The 16,683-nt window shown below is 43.0% G+C and overlaps 1 protein-coding gene across 1 annotated transcript in view; it reads right to left on the bottom strand.

Annotated features, from left to right (window-relative positions):
- Window positions 1–518: 518 nt before the first annotated feature.
- Window positions 519–16,683, bottom strand: part of ZNF804A (zinc finger protein 804A) — a 145,840-nt gene continuing 129,675 nt past the window's right edge. The window contains exons 3-4 of the mRNA XM_083864679.1: window positions 6,266–6,396; window positions 519–3,912 (exon numbers count right to left, since the gene is read on the bottom strand). Coding sequence (XP_083720805.1) covers window positions 648–3,912; window positions 6,266–6,396 — 3,396 coding nt within the window. The 3' untranslated portion in view covers window positions 519–647. The remainder of the gene's footprint in view (window positions 3,913–6,265; window positions 6,397–16,683) is intronic.

The following is a 16,683-nucleotide window of genomic DNA, read 5'->3' as shown; positions in this document are numbered from 1 at the left end:
TCTGTCACAGTGACATCAGGCCGCCAACACAAACACATCTATTACCCTTTCTCTCTGCCTTGCTGAGACAGTTGCCCTCAAGGTATTGGCCTCTGAGCCTCCCTGATAAATCACTGGCCTGTAGGAAACCTGGTTATCCCGACATGGCAAGGGCAGAGGATGCTGCTCAGCTGCAGGAGGACATGGAAGAACAACATCCATGAGGCTTGTAATGAAAGATTTTTTGATATCCTTAAGTAGTTAACAAAAATTTATTGCAAGAGATAGTTTGTCACTAGATTTACAGTTTCAGAGAACATAGTACAAAACATAGTGCATCAGCTTTGTCTAAACATTAAATAGGTGCAAATACACAAAGATAAAAAACAAAAAAGTGAATACTTTACAACATAAGTTATAGAACTATAAATATATTTTATATACATTATACATATTCTAAGACATGATTTTCACATATATATATATAGTTCGTTATTAGCATCAGACTATTCAGTGCTTTAGTAATAGTACAGGTCTGAACTTGCCATGAACGTTTGTTGCATCGCTATACTTACAGTAAATGGAACAAGGAAATTTTAACCAGTTTATCTCACAGAAGCGCTCTGCAGAGCCGGAGGGGACTGAAGCAGTCTCCCCACCGAGGTGCCCTAGAAGAGCGGCTGCAGGGGGATGACGGCGGGGTGCGGGGCCAGCAGGGATGGGAAGACGGAGTGCGGCAGCGGGGGGAAGGCCAGCGGCGCGGGCGGCAGCACCGAGGGCGGCAGCAACGTCGGGGTCACCAAAGCGCCGTGTCCCGCCGGGCACAGCCGCGGCCCCACCGGGAGATGAGGTAAAGGCGTTCTGGAAAGAGCCGGGACCTGCGAGAGGAACTGCTGGTGGGGCTGGAGGACCTTGATGGCGGCGTGGTGCTGCTGCTGCTGCTGCAGGATGGTGTGGTGGATGGTGGTCACCGAGGTAGAGCACAGCGGCGGCTGCAGCGGCAGCGGCGGCAGAGCTGAGCCCGGGGGCTGCAGGGCCGGCGGGGCCAAGGCGAACTTCACCTTGCCCGACAGCGGCAGCAGCTGCGGGAACGCCTCCGACGGGAGCTCCTTGAACTTCTCGTGGTTGTCGGGAGGGAAGATGAGCGTCTGCTCGGGCAGGGGGAAGGGGGCGATCAGCTGGTCGGTGGTCAGAAAGGTGTGGCTGTTCACGTGTGCTTCTTTGAATGGCAAGGGCGGGGGGCTGCTGAATATGCCGGGGTTACACTGCACCCACTCACCGGCCACCTCGCCCATCTTCTCGTGCGGCAGAGACTCGGCCAGCTCATAATGGCAAAGATAGGACTTGGGAGGAGTTTGCTCCAAGTGCCTGTTGTGGGGGACGGGGACTTTGTAACGAGCTTGGTTTTCACGGCTGTTGACATTTTCCTTTTTCTTTCCCTCTTGGGGAACACTGTGCTTGGCAGCAGCTGCTGGAGCACCCTGCTCAGGGGCAGGAGAAGTTGTGATGACCTCGGGGAGCGTGGTGGGTACACTCTCCATCGCTGTGCTCACCGTGGGCTTGGCATCGGCCAGCACCTCCTGTGGGCCAGCAGCTTCCAGAGGCGACTTGCTTTCCTCCAGCTCCATTGTTTCATCCCTATCTTTTGCATCATCATCCTTGGGAGCTGCACTGGTTTCCTCTAGATTGTCTTGAGTCACTAAGTCCCCTGAAATATTTAACGTAGAACTTGCAGAGTTTTCTTTGGAAGATTCAGAGGCCTCACTCTTGGCATTCCTGTCAAGGAAAACACGATGGATTCTAGTCTTCCTTTTCCTGCGCTTCCCTTTCGCCTTGTGATGGGCACCTAAAGCATGTCCTTGCCTCAGATATTCCTCTGCTGCTACTGCCCGTCCACACGAGCTTTCATCTGAGGAGGAGGAGGAATAGCTGTGCTGCCTGCGCTTGCGGTGGGGTTTCTCCAGCTCTTCTGTCAGAACGCTGCACCCCCTCTTTATGGGCTGGTTTTGACTCGGCCCCTTCTCCTGGCTGCACTGTCCTAAACATTTATGCTCTGGGCTACAGCTTGACCTCCTGACTTTCCAGCTGCAGCACGTTTTAGAGTGCCTCAGGCTGTGCCTCCTGGAGCTGGGAATGAGCTGCTTTGCCTGTCTCCTGGAGCTGGCTTTGCTCTTTCTGTGTGCTCCTTTACAGCCATGGTGTCTGCCACTATTTTTTGCACTCCAGAAGTCACACCAGCCTCTGTCCCAGTGTATGTGATCCGATGCAGACATGACTCTCTTTGGAGCATTTTCAATGCCAAATTTTGGCTGCGACTGCTGCACCTCACCTGGGGTTAACCAGATATTTCCTGCACTGTGTCTGCACTTCTCTGCATTGTTTTGGAGGTGCTGATGTTTATTTTCATCTCTGTAAGTAACTTCCTTTACAGTTACTGGAGACATCTCCATTTCTGCTACTGTTGTGTCTCCACAGTGATGATAATGACAATGACATAATTTTCTTCTCCTTTTCCGTTTTCTGCTTTTGTGAAGCCATTTTTCATGGCCTTCTTTGATCCAGACTTTGTTGTATTTCTCATCTATCACAGTGTTTTGTCGTAAGGGGTTATGAGATATATGATACTTTTGTATTTTTCTAATCCTGAATGACTCATCCAAGGACACTTTGTTTTGATTTTTTGCAAGGTCACAATTTTTGAAGAGGGAAACATCACTTAACAGGGGTATTGTATAGTTGCACCCATTTTTATTTACTTCTACTTCATATTCACCACACTCTGAATTAGGTCTTTTTGTAAAATCCGAGACTAAGATATGGTTAGGTTCAGTTTTATGGTGCAAATGAGGTATGTTTGGTTGATGCTTGGGCTTTTCTTGGCTTTCACTTGCTCTTGATGACTTAAAATCAAAATACAAAGGATTACAGCTGTAGGAAATCGATGGGTCTGTACTCGTGTAAATTAACATTTCTGATGGCCACTGAAGAACATTTGATCCATATTTGCTAAGAACAGGAACAAAGGGTTGACAGGGTCTCTTGTGTGTGTCCGGTTTGCTTTTTGGGGCTCCACTGCCTTCTTCGGCCAGCGATGGAGCTGCTGCATCTGCCCCCAGGTTTTTTACTTCACTGTCAGCTGCAGATGGGTCAGTGCTCCCATCATTATCATTTTCCTCTGCAACATCCTGCAGAGAGGGGGAATCCTCCCCAGGTTCCTGCAGGGGATCTCTGTTGGTCTGCAGCTCGTCCAGGGGCAGGACGGGAGCGCTGTCTGCAGCCAGGGCCAGCGTGTGGTCCCCTGAGTCAGGAGCACTCACCTCCACACCATGGCCATCTGTGCTCGAGGACACTGGCTGCACTGAGTGGGACATGGCAGCAGGTAGAGCTGGAGTCTCCAGCACCCTGCTCTCCTCACTGGACAGCTCCTTTGACTCCTGAGCTTCAGGAGCTTCTGCTGTGTCGATGCATTTTTCCACCGGTGGGTGAAAACAGTTGTGTTTCTCCTCAGGGCACACAACTATTTCTGCTGCTGGAGGAGACTGAAGGTTGCACGTTCCCGGCACAAACCTACTCCTCCTGCTAAACCCATGCTCCATGGAGGTTTCCTCATTAAACTCATAGAAAACGGCAGCTGAAGACTCCAGTTTGACCGCTGCTTTCTTAGGAAAAGCAAAGGAGAACCCAACTCTGTGTCCTTGAGCTCTTTGGACCTGATCCCCACACTTGTTGGTGTCAGGCTGATGACTCCCTGCATCTCCAGGAGCAGGAGGAATAACAGAAGCAATGTCCTTGCAATTTTGGGCATCGTGCATTAATGCACAGCTGAAATCCTGTCCCCTGGCAGGATCTATGGCAGCACTTTTGGGGATATCGTGGCAATCATCCCTCACAGTCACCGTCGTGGACTTGAACATAGGGCCACTTCCAGGAGCACTAGGAAGGAAAACAAAGCTTTGAGTCAGAGAACTGCTAACAGAAACATGGTATTACATTGGTATTTAGGGGAGCTTTTCAAGGAAAGAGGAGAACTCTGTGGAGATGGACATTTAGACTACAAAAAAATACCATGTTTTATAATAAAGATCAGTTGACTAGTACTAAAAAAAGGAGAAGGAGTAAATATTATGCTCTCAGCTCCTTCATGTGTAGTTATCAGCTGAAGCACTAATACTCCTACGTAGTAGTTAACTTCTCCTAGACACATTGGCTGGCCAAAGAAGAGGCTGCCTGTCTCCACAGAAATCTGGCTTCTCCCAGCAGACCCCCATGGTTACAACACTGTTACTACAGATAGCAGTTTTACATTCCTTCGTGCTGCTACAGAATATATTAAAACAGAGAGTGCTTCATAGAGCACTTCCCCTGTACTCATCACTGCAGTGACTGCTGCTCTGCCCACAGGCAATCCCACAGCAGCTCCTATCCCATTTGTGTGCACAAACCAAACCATCACCATCTCAGCAGTTTCTTTCATGGAGAAATAAAACTGGGGAGAGGATTTCAGCTGACAGAAGTGAAGTAAGTGATTCATCCCTCTCGAGAAAAAATTTATCACTGTCTGCTTCTGTTCTTCATTTCATGTCCTCTTCCCATCTGTTCTATTTGACTTAATAGGAAGCAAAGAGAAGAGCAGAAAGTGTTTAAGCTGACAATTTTTCCAGGATCCACAGAAACTGCTCAGCACTAGGAGTAATGGACCTGTGTCACAACCATTTGTTTGTTTGTTTTAGCCAAATCACTCTGTGTTACAGTGTGGAGCAATATTCATTGATGAGTCATTGGGAAAACTTGAAAGTGTCATTTAGGACCCCAAGAAGTGCTAAGATGAAGAATAATGTCTTTACCCTATCAGGTCTAGAAATTAAGGTAGAGGTTTTATGAGAAAGGAATTTCTCATGAGAATTCCTGCCTTGCCCAGTTCTTTATAAATTTGAAATATATATTAAACCCACACACAAATCCTTTCTTTCACAGAATAAAATGGTGACTTCTAAAAAAACCAGCCTAGAAAATGTCAGTTTAAAAAATCCTATCTGTCTGTCTATGTCACACCTCTAAGGATGCAAAGTGGTAGTAAATAGCAATTATGAAATTGATAAATTAGAGTCAGATATAAATTTCCCTTCAGGAACTAGCAAAAGGATACTTAAAAAACACCAAATAATCCAGAAACTACAAAGGCTTGCAAAATCTGTGCTTCACTAGCATGGAAAAAGGGAAAGAGCAAGTTCCTCTTTCCTCTTTCTCATACAATATGCAAAATTCAGGTTTTGGAGCATGTTTAGGGGGAATGACACCTAATATACTCAAGTATGAAATATGGACAGTTAAAACAGTCATGGAGAAGAAAGAGCATCCACAGGAGTTATTGTAAGAAGATTAAAACGTTAGGTGTTGTGTTGCTCCTGTCAAACAGACCCCCAACGTTCATGTCCCATCCACCTGTTCATTCAGACTCTGTTTCAGAGCACTTTCTACCATCCAAACTAGGGACAAAGAGATTATTTGTGAACAGGAGCTGCACCTTGCTTGGGCTCCTCTGTTCATCATCTGGGGCTGAATAAAGGCTGAATAAAGAGAAAACATTTGTACGTGAGCATCCACATTTTCCTTTCTTTTTTTTCCTTCAGAGATTACACTGTGACAAGCACATATTTTCAGTGGCTTATCAGTGTCAGAACTGTGTCATATTTTGAGAATTCAGTCACAACTAGCGAGCTCAACACTAATTTCAGCAGCTTGCCTAGATACAACACTAAAAATGTACGAGCAGCAAGGAGTCACTTCTGCAGAGGGTGGTAAACACTCTGCTGAGCAGGGGAAAAGGAGCACTTACCTTTTAATATAAAAAAATCTGGCTATTGAGATCTAAAGCTAGGTTTCTGGATGCATTCCCAGGCGAGCATTTTGAAAACTAAATCGCAGAGATCTGTTACATCCTAGAGAGACAGACTGTGCTCCTCACCTCATCAATGAAGTAGTGTCAGCCTGCAAATGCATGACCTAGTTCACTCAGCTTTCAACCAAAGGGCCCGGTTTTATGAAATATATATGAAACACAGCTTTTTTTTAAAACTAAAAATATGTGTAATTTTAGCTCAGCTGAAAAAGCAGTGTTAAACATTCATTCCTGCACGCAGTGTGAACCAAATACTGTGCAGAGAATGCTTCCAAAACTCCCTAAAAATGTGTGTCTGGCTACAGCCAAGGGTCCCACAGCACCAGCTGACAGTTGAGGGCTTATTTAGAAGTATTTTTTTTTATGTTTGAGCAGCTATGGACTTACCACGTTCTCTCTTTCCTTAGCTCAGCTAGCTTGTGCAAACGTTGAAGGGCTTTCTCCTGTTTTCTTTCATCTTTTCGTGACTTAGATGCTACATTCCGAGCAAACTCCCTCTGTTTGAGTTCCTTCAGCCTCTGCAAGAAACAGCCACATAATGCACATAAGAACCCCTGGGATGAGAAACACTGTAATGACAGTTACTTGCTGGTAAGTGCTCACAGCATGAATTATTCCGAACCTAGCCATTCAACAAATTTCAGGATTTCAAAGGAAAAACCAAAATACTTTGAGATGCTAGAGACAGGTTGGCCAGGCTACAGACAACCTAGCAAATTTTACTGCAGCTTTTGAGATGACGTAGACCAGCCTCAGTAGGATGAGGCAAAGTTCACCCAGAATTTTGTTTGTGATTCTTCCCCAAAACATTCCCACAGCATAACTGCTTTTTGAGATAGCAATAAAAAATGAGACCACCCCAGGTATTTTTCTGCAAAGCCTCTCAAAATCCCATTGACACCCCCCCCAGATGATATTAAATCTGGAACTTTTCTGCCTGAGATGCTGGGCATGGCACTTGCCACTGCTGCTCTGGGGAAGTGACAAGTCAGCTCTTCTCTCCAGCTCACCAGGGTCCCTGTGGCCCTGCCCTGTTATCAGCATGCCAACACCTGCAAAGCTCCTGAGAGCTCCTGTCCAGCCATCCCAGGCATTATTAGAGATGTTAAAGGGTCCTGACCCAGCAGGGATCTCCGAGGGATGTGATGGACAGAGAAATTGTATTGAGAAATGGGGAGATTGTCCCTTTGAAGGAGCGTGTGTTTCCTGCTCCCACTGGTGTCTGACACAGCAGCTGTACACACACCCAGGTGCAACCAGGATCTTGTGATTTTTATCTCCAAACTGCTGCTCTGCAGGGAAATGGAAGCGCTCAGCTCTGATTCTCCACACAGAAAGGGAATCTTGTTTTCTTTATATCACAGAAGGACAATATGCAGGGGCCTCCCTGGTTCTTCCTGTCAGCAGAATGAATCCCAGTCGGTCCCAAACCCCACTGGGCCTTAGTGTGCCCTGATTATGGCTCACAGTCACCTTATAAAACCATCACCTCACAATTCTGGGAAAAACCCAGTAACTTGCTACACCCCTTTTCAGTGTCCAGGGCTAATCACTGGCCATGAACAGTGGTCACAGTAGAAGCAAAAACTCTTAACTTCAAAATTGTTCAAGGGGTATTAAGAGCTTTTGTTACCACTGCTGGCACACATAATAGATACACAGAAGAGAATTTGCAAAACACAAAACAGAGTTTGTCAACAGTGTCCTCCTGCACCTTCTCTCTCTCTCTTTTTTTTTTTTAATTTATTTTTTTTTTTTATTTCATTTCATCCCTTTTGTGATTTTTTTCTTTCCCCTATTCACAGAATAATACTTCCCACATACTGTCACCCACTTCTTCCCTGGAAGGGTGGTCAGCCACTCAATCAGGCTCTACAGGGAAGTGCCCACAGCACCAAACCTGCCACCAGCTGAGGGACCAGCTTAGCTGGAACTAAGGAAGCTGAGGAACAGGGCTTAGTTTTAGGTAGTTCTGCAAGGAGCAGGTAGTTGACTCCATGATCCTTAGGGGTCCAACCCAGCTTGAGATATTCTAAGAGTCAGTCAGACACTGAATTAATTAATTAGCCTTTGCCGTTTTGGGTGATGGTAGCACTACTTGGGCAGTCCATTCAATGCCAATAAATAAATATGGAGAAACATGCAGAGGGAACAAACTTACAGAAAAATGAGTACCACTCTCTATTTTTGAGTTTTGCCTTCCTTTTCAAATGCCTGGATGTCCTTGATAGAGAAAAATAATCTGAAACGTAATCACATCTTCCACCATTTATATTTTCTAAAGATCAAGATTTTCTGTAGATAAAAATCTGTTTTATTGTGCTAATACAGTATAAGCACACTCAAAACTAGATATATGATTATCTTTTTTTTTTCCCCAGAAAAAGAATACTTGAGATGTGTAGCATCTTTGTTGAACATATCTTACCCTTGTGCACTCTTGCTCCCCTAAATAGCATGATACTGACCCTGCTTCCCGCTCATGAAACCTGAAGTACTTAATTTCATAGGCAACTCCTGACTACTCAAAACAACAAGAGAAGAGATGAAATTTGCTCCTTCCCCTCCCCACCTCCAGCCCTTGGCACTTAAAGAGAGGATTTAATTGCATTTTGTGGAGCTCAATATTTCTTCAGTTTTTTTCTTTCCCTCCAATGCTAAGGAAAGGAGTAAGTGAGAAGCAAGGGAACAAAAGGAAAATCATAGGGTGCTGTCTCACACAGTTAAAAAGGAGAAGTTGAGGTGTACACAAATCCATAATCACCTCCCAGCTGCAGTACTTTTCTGCAATTACTGGGATGATTATAATTAGTGATTTGAGTCCAACCAGATTTTGAACCCTTTCGTCTTACTGCTGCAAGTTAGCAGCACTCCACGCCTGTTCTCAATTTTGAAGTAATTAAATTGTTCCCCTTGGATGGCTACAAGTAGGTGTGGCACCAGTTTCGTGTGCTCAGCCTTTCCCTGCTATTCTCTTCTGAAAATCTCCTGGTCCCAGAGTTCCCCTTCTGTCAGACCTCCTGGTAGATGCACCCTGCCTCTCCTGGTCTTAGCAGAAAATTAACAACTTACACAATGGGCTTTGTTTTCTCTTCTTCTCACAACTGGTATCTCAATCTTCATGAAGTGCTCTAACAATCTGCAATTATACCTTGGCAACTTCCCCAGGTCTTTATTCTGCAAATATGTGTCTAAGTGAAATTCCTCCTAGTTCTAGACCACAAGACATGCACCTGGTGTTCCAAAAAAGCAGCTATTTCCTTTAAATAAAAGATCAACTAAATGAGTAACTGTATCCCCTCCATTTTTTCTTTGGGTTGTTTTTTTTTGTTGTTGGTTTTTTTTTGTTTTGTTTTGTTTTGTTGTTTTTGTTTTTGTTGGTTTTTTTGTTTGTTTTTGTTTTTGTTTTTAATGCTGTAGTTATTTTGTGCTTTGGGGTTTTTTTAGCCATATGATGAACTCTCACCACCTGCATTCCCTCACTGCACTCAGTCATGCTCGGGATTGCTGGCACTGCATTTATGCTGCCCTCAGTGGCAAATCGTTGGTTTCACTTCAATTATGCAAATGAAAATGAGATATTACCCAACCATGCCATTAGTCCATGCGTTCTTAGCACCAGAAGGACCCTCCTAAAGTTGTTCAAAGTAAATAGCACCAATAGAAAAACAAGCACGACTAGTTCCTATAAACCATCTTTTCTTTATCATTTTTCTCTGCCTTTTCTCGTGGCAGAGCTGTTCACTCATGCTAACTTCAGTAGCTAGTTTAATGCCTGTTCTGTTTGGTTTTTCCCCTGGATCAGCAGCAGGCAAGTAATTAGCAGGCAGGGATGGTGTACTGGATTCCCTCCTGCATTCCCCTCTGCTCACCAAGCAGCTCAGAGTGCGTGTGCCCCAGCCGGCAGAGTTCAACCAGCAGTTCACAATGAATAATTAAATGACATTTCTCCAAGAGACCTAAATGCCTTCATCGTTATCCTGATACACTGTATTGCCACGCCGGAGGTGCAGAGCACAGGGAGCCCTGGCTTTGCAAATGACTTTGCCCAGCCCGAAGGGATGGGAAGCCTGACCCTGAGTCTGCAGCCTTGTAATGTGATCCTGCAGCTGGGCTGCTTTCCCTGGGGGAGAAACTGGATTATTTTAACAAATCTAACTGGAACACAGGGCCTGAAGCAGGAATATTCCATCTATTTCTAAAGAACTCAGTCAGGTGTCAGTGCACAGCCCGTACATGGCACTGAGCTGAGTTTGTCAGCCCGGATAAAAAACAAGGTTTTTACAGGCTCCTGTGTACCTGTGCATGGAGGAAACTATCCATGAGATGGGCACGGAGCCCCAAACTCAGGTGTGCCTGCATTTCACCCACAGACACAGAGCTTTGCTGTTCCCAGACTCGCTGAGGAAGACAAGTGTAAGAAAAATCAAGGGAATCCTAAGAGGATTTCCAACAGGAAATTTTCATTCCTGGTCACTTCACCCTTGCCTTCCCCATTTAGCACATCAGACAGTTCATTTCAGCACGCTGCTTTTCAAAAGGTTTCCTAGTTCTGGGTTTCCTGACTATGAGTTTCCTAATGCTCCCCTGCATTTCATAATAGAGAAACCACAATCCCAGATTCTGCTGCCAGAGCCAGGTGCCTAAAATTCTCCCCTGAATCAAATTTTTCAAAACCAAAGACACATTGTGGCATTACATGCACTTCTTACATCATTATTACAAACCTTTTGCCACCCTGAAAAGTCGCTAGTGTTTTGGTTTTTTCTTAAATTAAACTCAAGATTTAAGCACTTGTAGCAATAGCCCTTTAAACTTAATAGACCTTCAAAAGACAGAGAAAGCATTAATTAATAAATAGACCCAGGACAGCAAAAGCATATAAAGGCTGAATAGTGAAACCCAACACGCATGAAAACTGTGGCATTAAGGTGTTAAAATGAAGGGGGGGAAAAACCCCAGCCTCAAATAATTTTTTAAATTTGAGCATACAACTGAATGTTGTCAGAAGTGACTCTGCAGAAATGCAGTGAGATTTTTTTTTTTTTTAAAGCTTATGAGACCAAAGGGGAAATCATAACAAGCAGCAGGATTGATACAGGCTCTCTCTGTGGTGCTAATATCTGACAGAAAAACCAACCATCCCACTGGCACAAAGGCATCATCTAAGAACTGCTTCTTCAAACAGGCTCTCATAAACCACCCTTGCAAAGCTTATCTAGGAACAACTTTAACAGGGTCAAGAACCAATGGGAACAGGTTTTATAATAGCAGGAGTCAGAAAGATGTCTATCAGGGGATTTTAGGGCAGTGCAGTTCAGATTTTATTATGCTAATTCGCTTTTGACCTTAGATTAACAATTAAATTACGTGGACTTTTACAATGCTGAAAATACATGGGCCATAAATTCATTTTCTGATCAATGGAAGTATAAAATTACAGAATTTAACAGCCATGACATCAAATTTTGATGTTTTATAGTCATAATTTCATTTTATCAGGAAAAATGACTGTATTCTCAGTAGTCACTAAATCAATAATTTATGTGGGTTTAGCTTTTAAAAATAACTCATCAAAATAAAAGGCCAAGCCCACTCCTTCAACACTTGCCCAGGTAGCAACAGGCTGGGATCATGAAGACATGGGATATTCAGGATAGTCAGATATTCATGGGATAACTCATGTGCATCCCAAGCCCAGTAGGAGCTTCCCCAGGTCCTATCCTTCCTTTAACTCCATCTGCACCCTGAAAGGAACTGGAAGTCCACTGCAGTTCCTTCCTGCCCTTCAAAAATTTCCTAATGACCTAAACATGGGAAATATGGCTTGGTAGTTTAGCAGTGTGGTGGAAAAGGGACAAAACTGGTATTTAGATTTATTTTTTAAAAAATCTCTTTCCTCTAAATCTGTGCATGATACAAATCATATTTTAAATAAAGCTTTATTATTTTTTTTTGCCTGTATTCAATTTGGGTTTTTAGGGTTTTTTTTAAAAAAAGACCTCTGTGATATGTAATGAGTATTAATATGACTATTGCTTATCATGATGATTCTAGAAGCTGTGCATATTTCCCTGCCTCTGAATGCTGCAGGACTGCTGTCAGTAACTCCCTGCTAGCTGAGATGGGATGCTGCTGCTTCATGTGAATTATGGTGTGGCAAACAGAGTGACAAGAACTCATCAGATAAACACTTGTCACACCAAACCAGATTAGTACCTTTCACAAAGAGGATCGAGCTTAATCAATTATAAATAATAACTGACTAGAACACAGCTCATGTAACACCTCTCAATGCTCAAATGGGGAATGAAATATGCCATTTAAAGCAGAAAACATTGCTTACTAAGATGTAAAATGCACACATTTTCCTTCTGTTTTCAGTGGTTTGTGAGAACATATATATATATTTTACTGTTTTGCAGCTGGAGACCCCTTCACACAGCACAAGGCAGCATCTCTTCCCTTGTCCTCTGGTCTTCTATTCTACACACTTTACATCACAATATCTTTCATATTATTACTATCATTAAAAAAAAAAAATAAAGACTAGAGGAAAAAATTAAAGCTCAAAAAAAATTACACTATAATACCCAAAGAATTGACCTTGGTAGTGCTGCAGGTTTTCCCTAGCAGAAGTTACACAAGGCATGTTATTTCCACAGAACGGAGAAATGAAAAAGAAGCTAGCTAAGGAAGAAATTATTAGACTTTTGTCCTTTTTGATGCTGCCACCATGGAATGAATTGCTGTGATATGTTCCTGAAAGAGATGAGGAACAAGGGGATGTTTATTTTTATCATCTGCCCACGACCACTCCATGGGGAGTTGCCGACAAGAGTAAGGGAAAGCTTCCAGCCAGGGTGGTGAGGCACCAGGACATGTCACCAACAGGGGCTGGGGCACCTCCAGCCCTGCAGAGATCCCAGAATTGAATGCCTAAAGCCCTGTTTATTTACCTGATCTTCTGTTGGTGAGTGAGAAAGCAGCAACTCCTCCAAACACTGTTTTTAGGATTTCTGTCTTGTGCAGGAGTTACCTCCCCACATAACCAGCCTAAGGACCACACTGCCCACTCACTTGGCTTTTAAGAGGCCTTTAAAAAATAACATTAATATATTGCTGGCTTAGCAGTAACTTTCAGTTCCAAGTTTGGAGCTGCTTCTGCCTCCTCTGCCTATGGCTGTTTGTTGAGCTGCAAAATTCAAACCTTTTCTCAAATACCAAGAGCTTCACAACTATGGACCACACTCACTTGGCTTTTAAGAGGCCTTTAAAAATAACATTGATCTATTGCTGGCTTAGCAATAACTTTCAGTTTGTTCCAAGTTAGGAGCTGCTTCTGCCTCCTCTGCCTATGGTTGGCTGCATCTCATGTTGAGCTACAAAATTCAAACCTTTTCATAAATACCAAGAGCTCCACAACTTTGCAACAGAACCACGTTGTAAATGATGAGATATTAAGCCCTCCAGATGACAACAAGTAACATACGAGCTGTGAATAATCATTTTCCCCTCGTATTTCCACCACAGATTGCAGCCATTCCCTCCCTGATGGTCTTTTTAATATTAGAAGAAATCTAACACATACACAGTTACACTCAGGATTTAAAAATAGCAAGTCCTTGGAGCTCATGATATTCCTGAGAAGGTTGATTGAGTGGATGTGAAACTGCTCTTTTTCTAGCACTGTCATGAGCACCATCCCAGACTGGGAAGGAAGTGGAATGAAGAGGAAAGGAAGGGTGATATTACTTTTCTTGTCCATCATGGGCCTGACGGGAGGCAGGTGATGAGAAGATGAGATTTTTCTTGACTCAGAAGACCTTTCACTAACTTTAAATTAATTGATGGAATGCAAATTTCCTAATTTCCTCAAATAACTCTTAAGTCACTCATGAGCACGCCTGTACAACACACAGTAGCACACCTTGCTGTGCAGTCTGCAAAAGAAAAGTGCTTTTATTTTAGAACCTACCAATATATATATAAAATGCATGTATTATGTTATACAGCTGAAAATTCATATTGGTCTTTTCTAATTTTCTGGCATAAAGACTGAAATTAATTTTTCGTGAAACGTAATTAGTTTTTGAGACTACATACTTGTGTTGAAGCATCTCGTAGAGTGTCTCAAGTCAGATTTTTCCTACCTAACTTTATGGAGAAAAAAAAAAATTACTCTAGAGCTTAAAATGAAAAGCACAACCTAATGAAAACATTACTGTTTCAGAATCATGAGGAAAATCAGAACATTAAATATTTTTCACACTTGCACCTGTAAGATACACGAAAGCTAGTTATCCTTGATGAATATCTCACTAATTACTCTTGATTATGGTACTGCAGAAGATGTACATGGGAGTAATAGAAGGAAAAAGAAATTTCTTAGCTCTTATTCTTTTCTTCCTCAAATTATCTGCCAGAAACAAACACACACTTCATTATGGGATGATTAATGCTCTTCCCAGCACAAGAAGCTTCACTTGATTTGCCACCACCCTCCTGGTGCCTGTGCATTTCTGCTCCTCTCCAGCATCCCCTGCTGCAGGATGCAGATAGCACCGTGCCTCACAGCTGAACAAGGCTCTAGGACTTTGACAAATAACAGGTTATGAAGCACAAATTAACACTCCTGTTGCTTTTGTTCTAAGATAACTGTGTTTCCTAAAGTTGGCTTAATGGCTGCAGCGTTGCTATTGTGCAAAAACATTGTTTTAAGCCCGCAGAACTGCTGAGCAGTGCACACTGAATATTTCACTGTGATAGCTGCTCACCACGTGTGCAGCAGCAGCCTGGCCTTATTGCAAGCTGCAGGGTATTTTTCGTTAGCTTCAGCAAAAATCAGCTGAATATTCCATAAATATTAAGGACACACAAAGGAAACAGCACAGAAAATAAGGAATTAGCATCTCACCTATCACAATAATTTTTTACCAGATAATGAAAAGAGCACGAAGCTGACGCAGGCTTCTACATCTGGAAAGTGGTTACAGAGTCTCCAGTTTAAAGGTATTTATTTTAATAATTCTAGGCCTGATTCTGCTTCCCTTGAAGTCAATGGGGAAACTCCTGCTGAGCTCATGGGGACAAGAGGTTTCTAGTTCACCGTGGAAGTTTTCAGCAACACTTAAGAAAGCTTAGTCACAAAGATTAAAGACAAGACTGGTACATATGATTTCTTTCAGGGTTGCTTCCCAGTTACCCCCCTCCCGCAACATTTAGAATTCTAATCCAGAACAACCTTACTAAGCATTGCACATCCAATATTTTCTAATTGGACTTTACTACAACCAAAATATTGACTCAAGGAGACACTGCTTCCTGATATTTTCAGGTGGGCACCAGTCACTGAATGAGAAATGTGGATTTGTGCTTTATTTCCTGGCCAGTTACCATTTTCTATGCATAAATACTGACGTTTACAACGTTTCTTCTCAAGTCTACCCAGAGAGCTCTAAGCTCATGGAAAAATCCCTGTCTGGTCAGCATTCATGTTCCATAAACCATTTCACACTGCCTCACCAAGAAGTCCTCTCAGAGGAAGGTCACCTCTACACCTCTTTGGAGATGGAAAATTTGATTTCCCTTTAGAATGGCTCTGCAGTGGGATTAGGTTACAAAATGGATACTCCCATCAACACACAAGATTGGATGGCTCAGCTGTTAAAGCTGCTTTTGGCTCATTCTGGAGAGCACTTTGCTGCTTTCTGCATGAATAATGTACTTGGCACCACTGAGTTCTTTGAGACTCCATCCAACAATTCCTCACTCCAGTGCCCCTCCAATACCTACCAGTGTCCATGGGCATTTATCAGCTTTTCATCATGGTCACTGTGTGTCCAGCAGTGAATTTCTCTGGAGGATCCTGCTGCTATTCTGGTTCTTACTCCATCCTGGCTACAGGAGGACACAATTCCCTTTCTACAAGCAAATTCAAAATTGACAGCAGACATTTTTAGTCTATGTTTTCTAGTTTCAGCCTCTTTGGTCACTGACATTTCAGGAAAGTTTGCCACAGAGACTGAAATGAATCTACCCAATCTTAAACCTTTCTATTCTCTACAACGTGCACAGTGACCAAAAAATGAGGAATTAATATTTACAGTTAGGTCTTCCAAAGATTATTTCCCATAACCCTTGAAGGATACACTAATAACTGATGGGCTGAAGGAGACACATGAATTCCCCTAAAGTGAGCTCTTTATTTTAGTTCTTTATGTCAGAGCTAAATCACAATCCCTTTCTCATATCAGTTTTATGGTGGATCACTGAGCCATTCAAAGCCTCTGCTCACAAATTGCTTCCCATCAGCAGGATCTGGTCCTTGCCAGCATTATCCCAGGACCATGACAAGCTTCCTCAAAGAACATAAATCTGGTCAATGAAAACTGAGACAAGAATGAGCCTTTGCAAATTTAGACACATCTCCTACTTAGCCACAGCAAAGCAGCACAGACAAAATCTCAGTTATCCTTAAGCCAACCGGTAATGCTACACACACAGTCTCCTTGGAGGAAAACACCAGATTAAAGAAAAAAATCTGAAATATAAATAAAGGCTGCATCTTGCAAGGCAAGATCAATTATTATCGTGATTTGATGTATGTTTTCAGTTTCAATGATGCAGATGAAGTGTGTTGCAAAGTAACTCTGGAAAAACACCACTGACATTACAATGGAAAAAAAAAATGTTGGGCCATCAAGTCTGTATTTATGAGTATCTTCTACTGCCTCACTGCCTCTGCAGAGTGAAATGTTGGTAAGTGCAGAGCAGGGATATGTGTACCACCATGCTATGTTAAT

This window comes from Zosterops lateralis, assembly GCF_965231275.1.
Source record: "Zosterops lateralis genome assembly, chromosome: 7".
Classification (NCBI taxonomy): domain Eukaryota; kingdom Metazoa; phylum Chordata; class Aves; order Passeriformes; family Zosteropidae; genus Zosterops; species Zosterops lateralis.
Note: the sequence above shows the minus strand (reverse complement) of the source record. Positions and strands in the feature narration are given on the sequence as shown.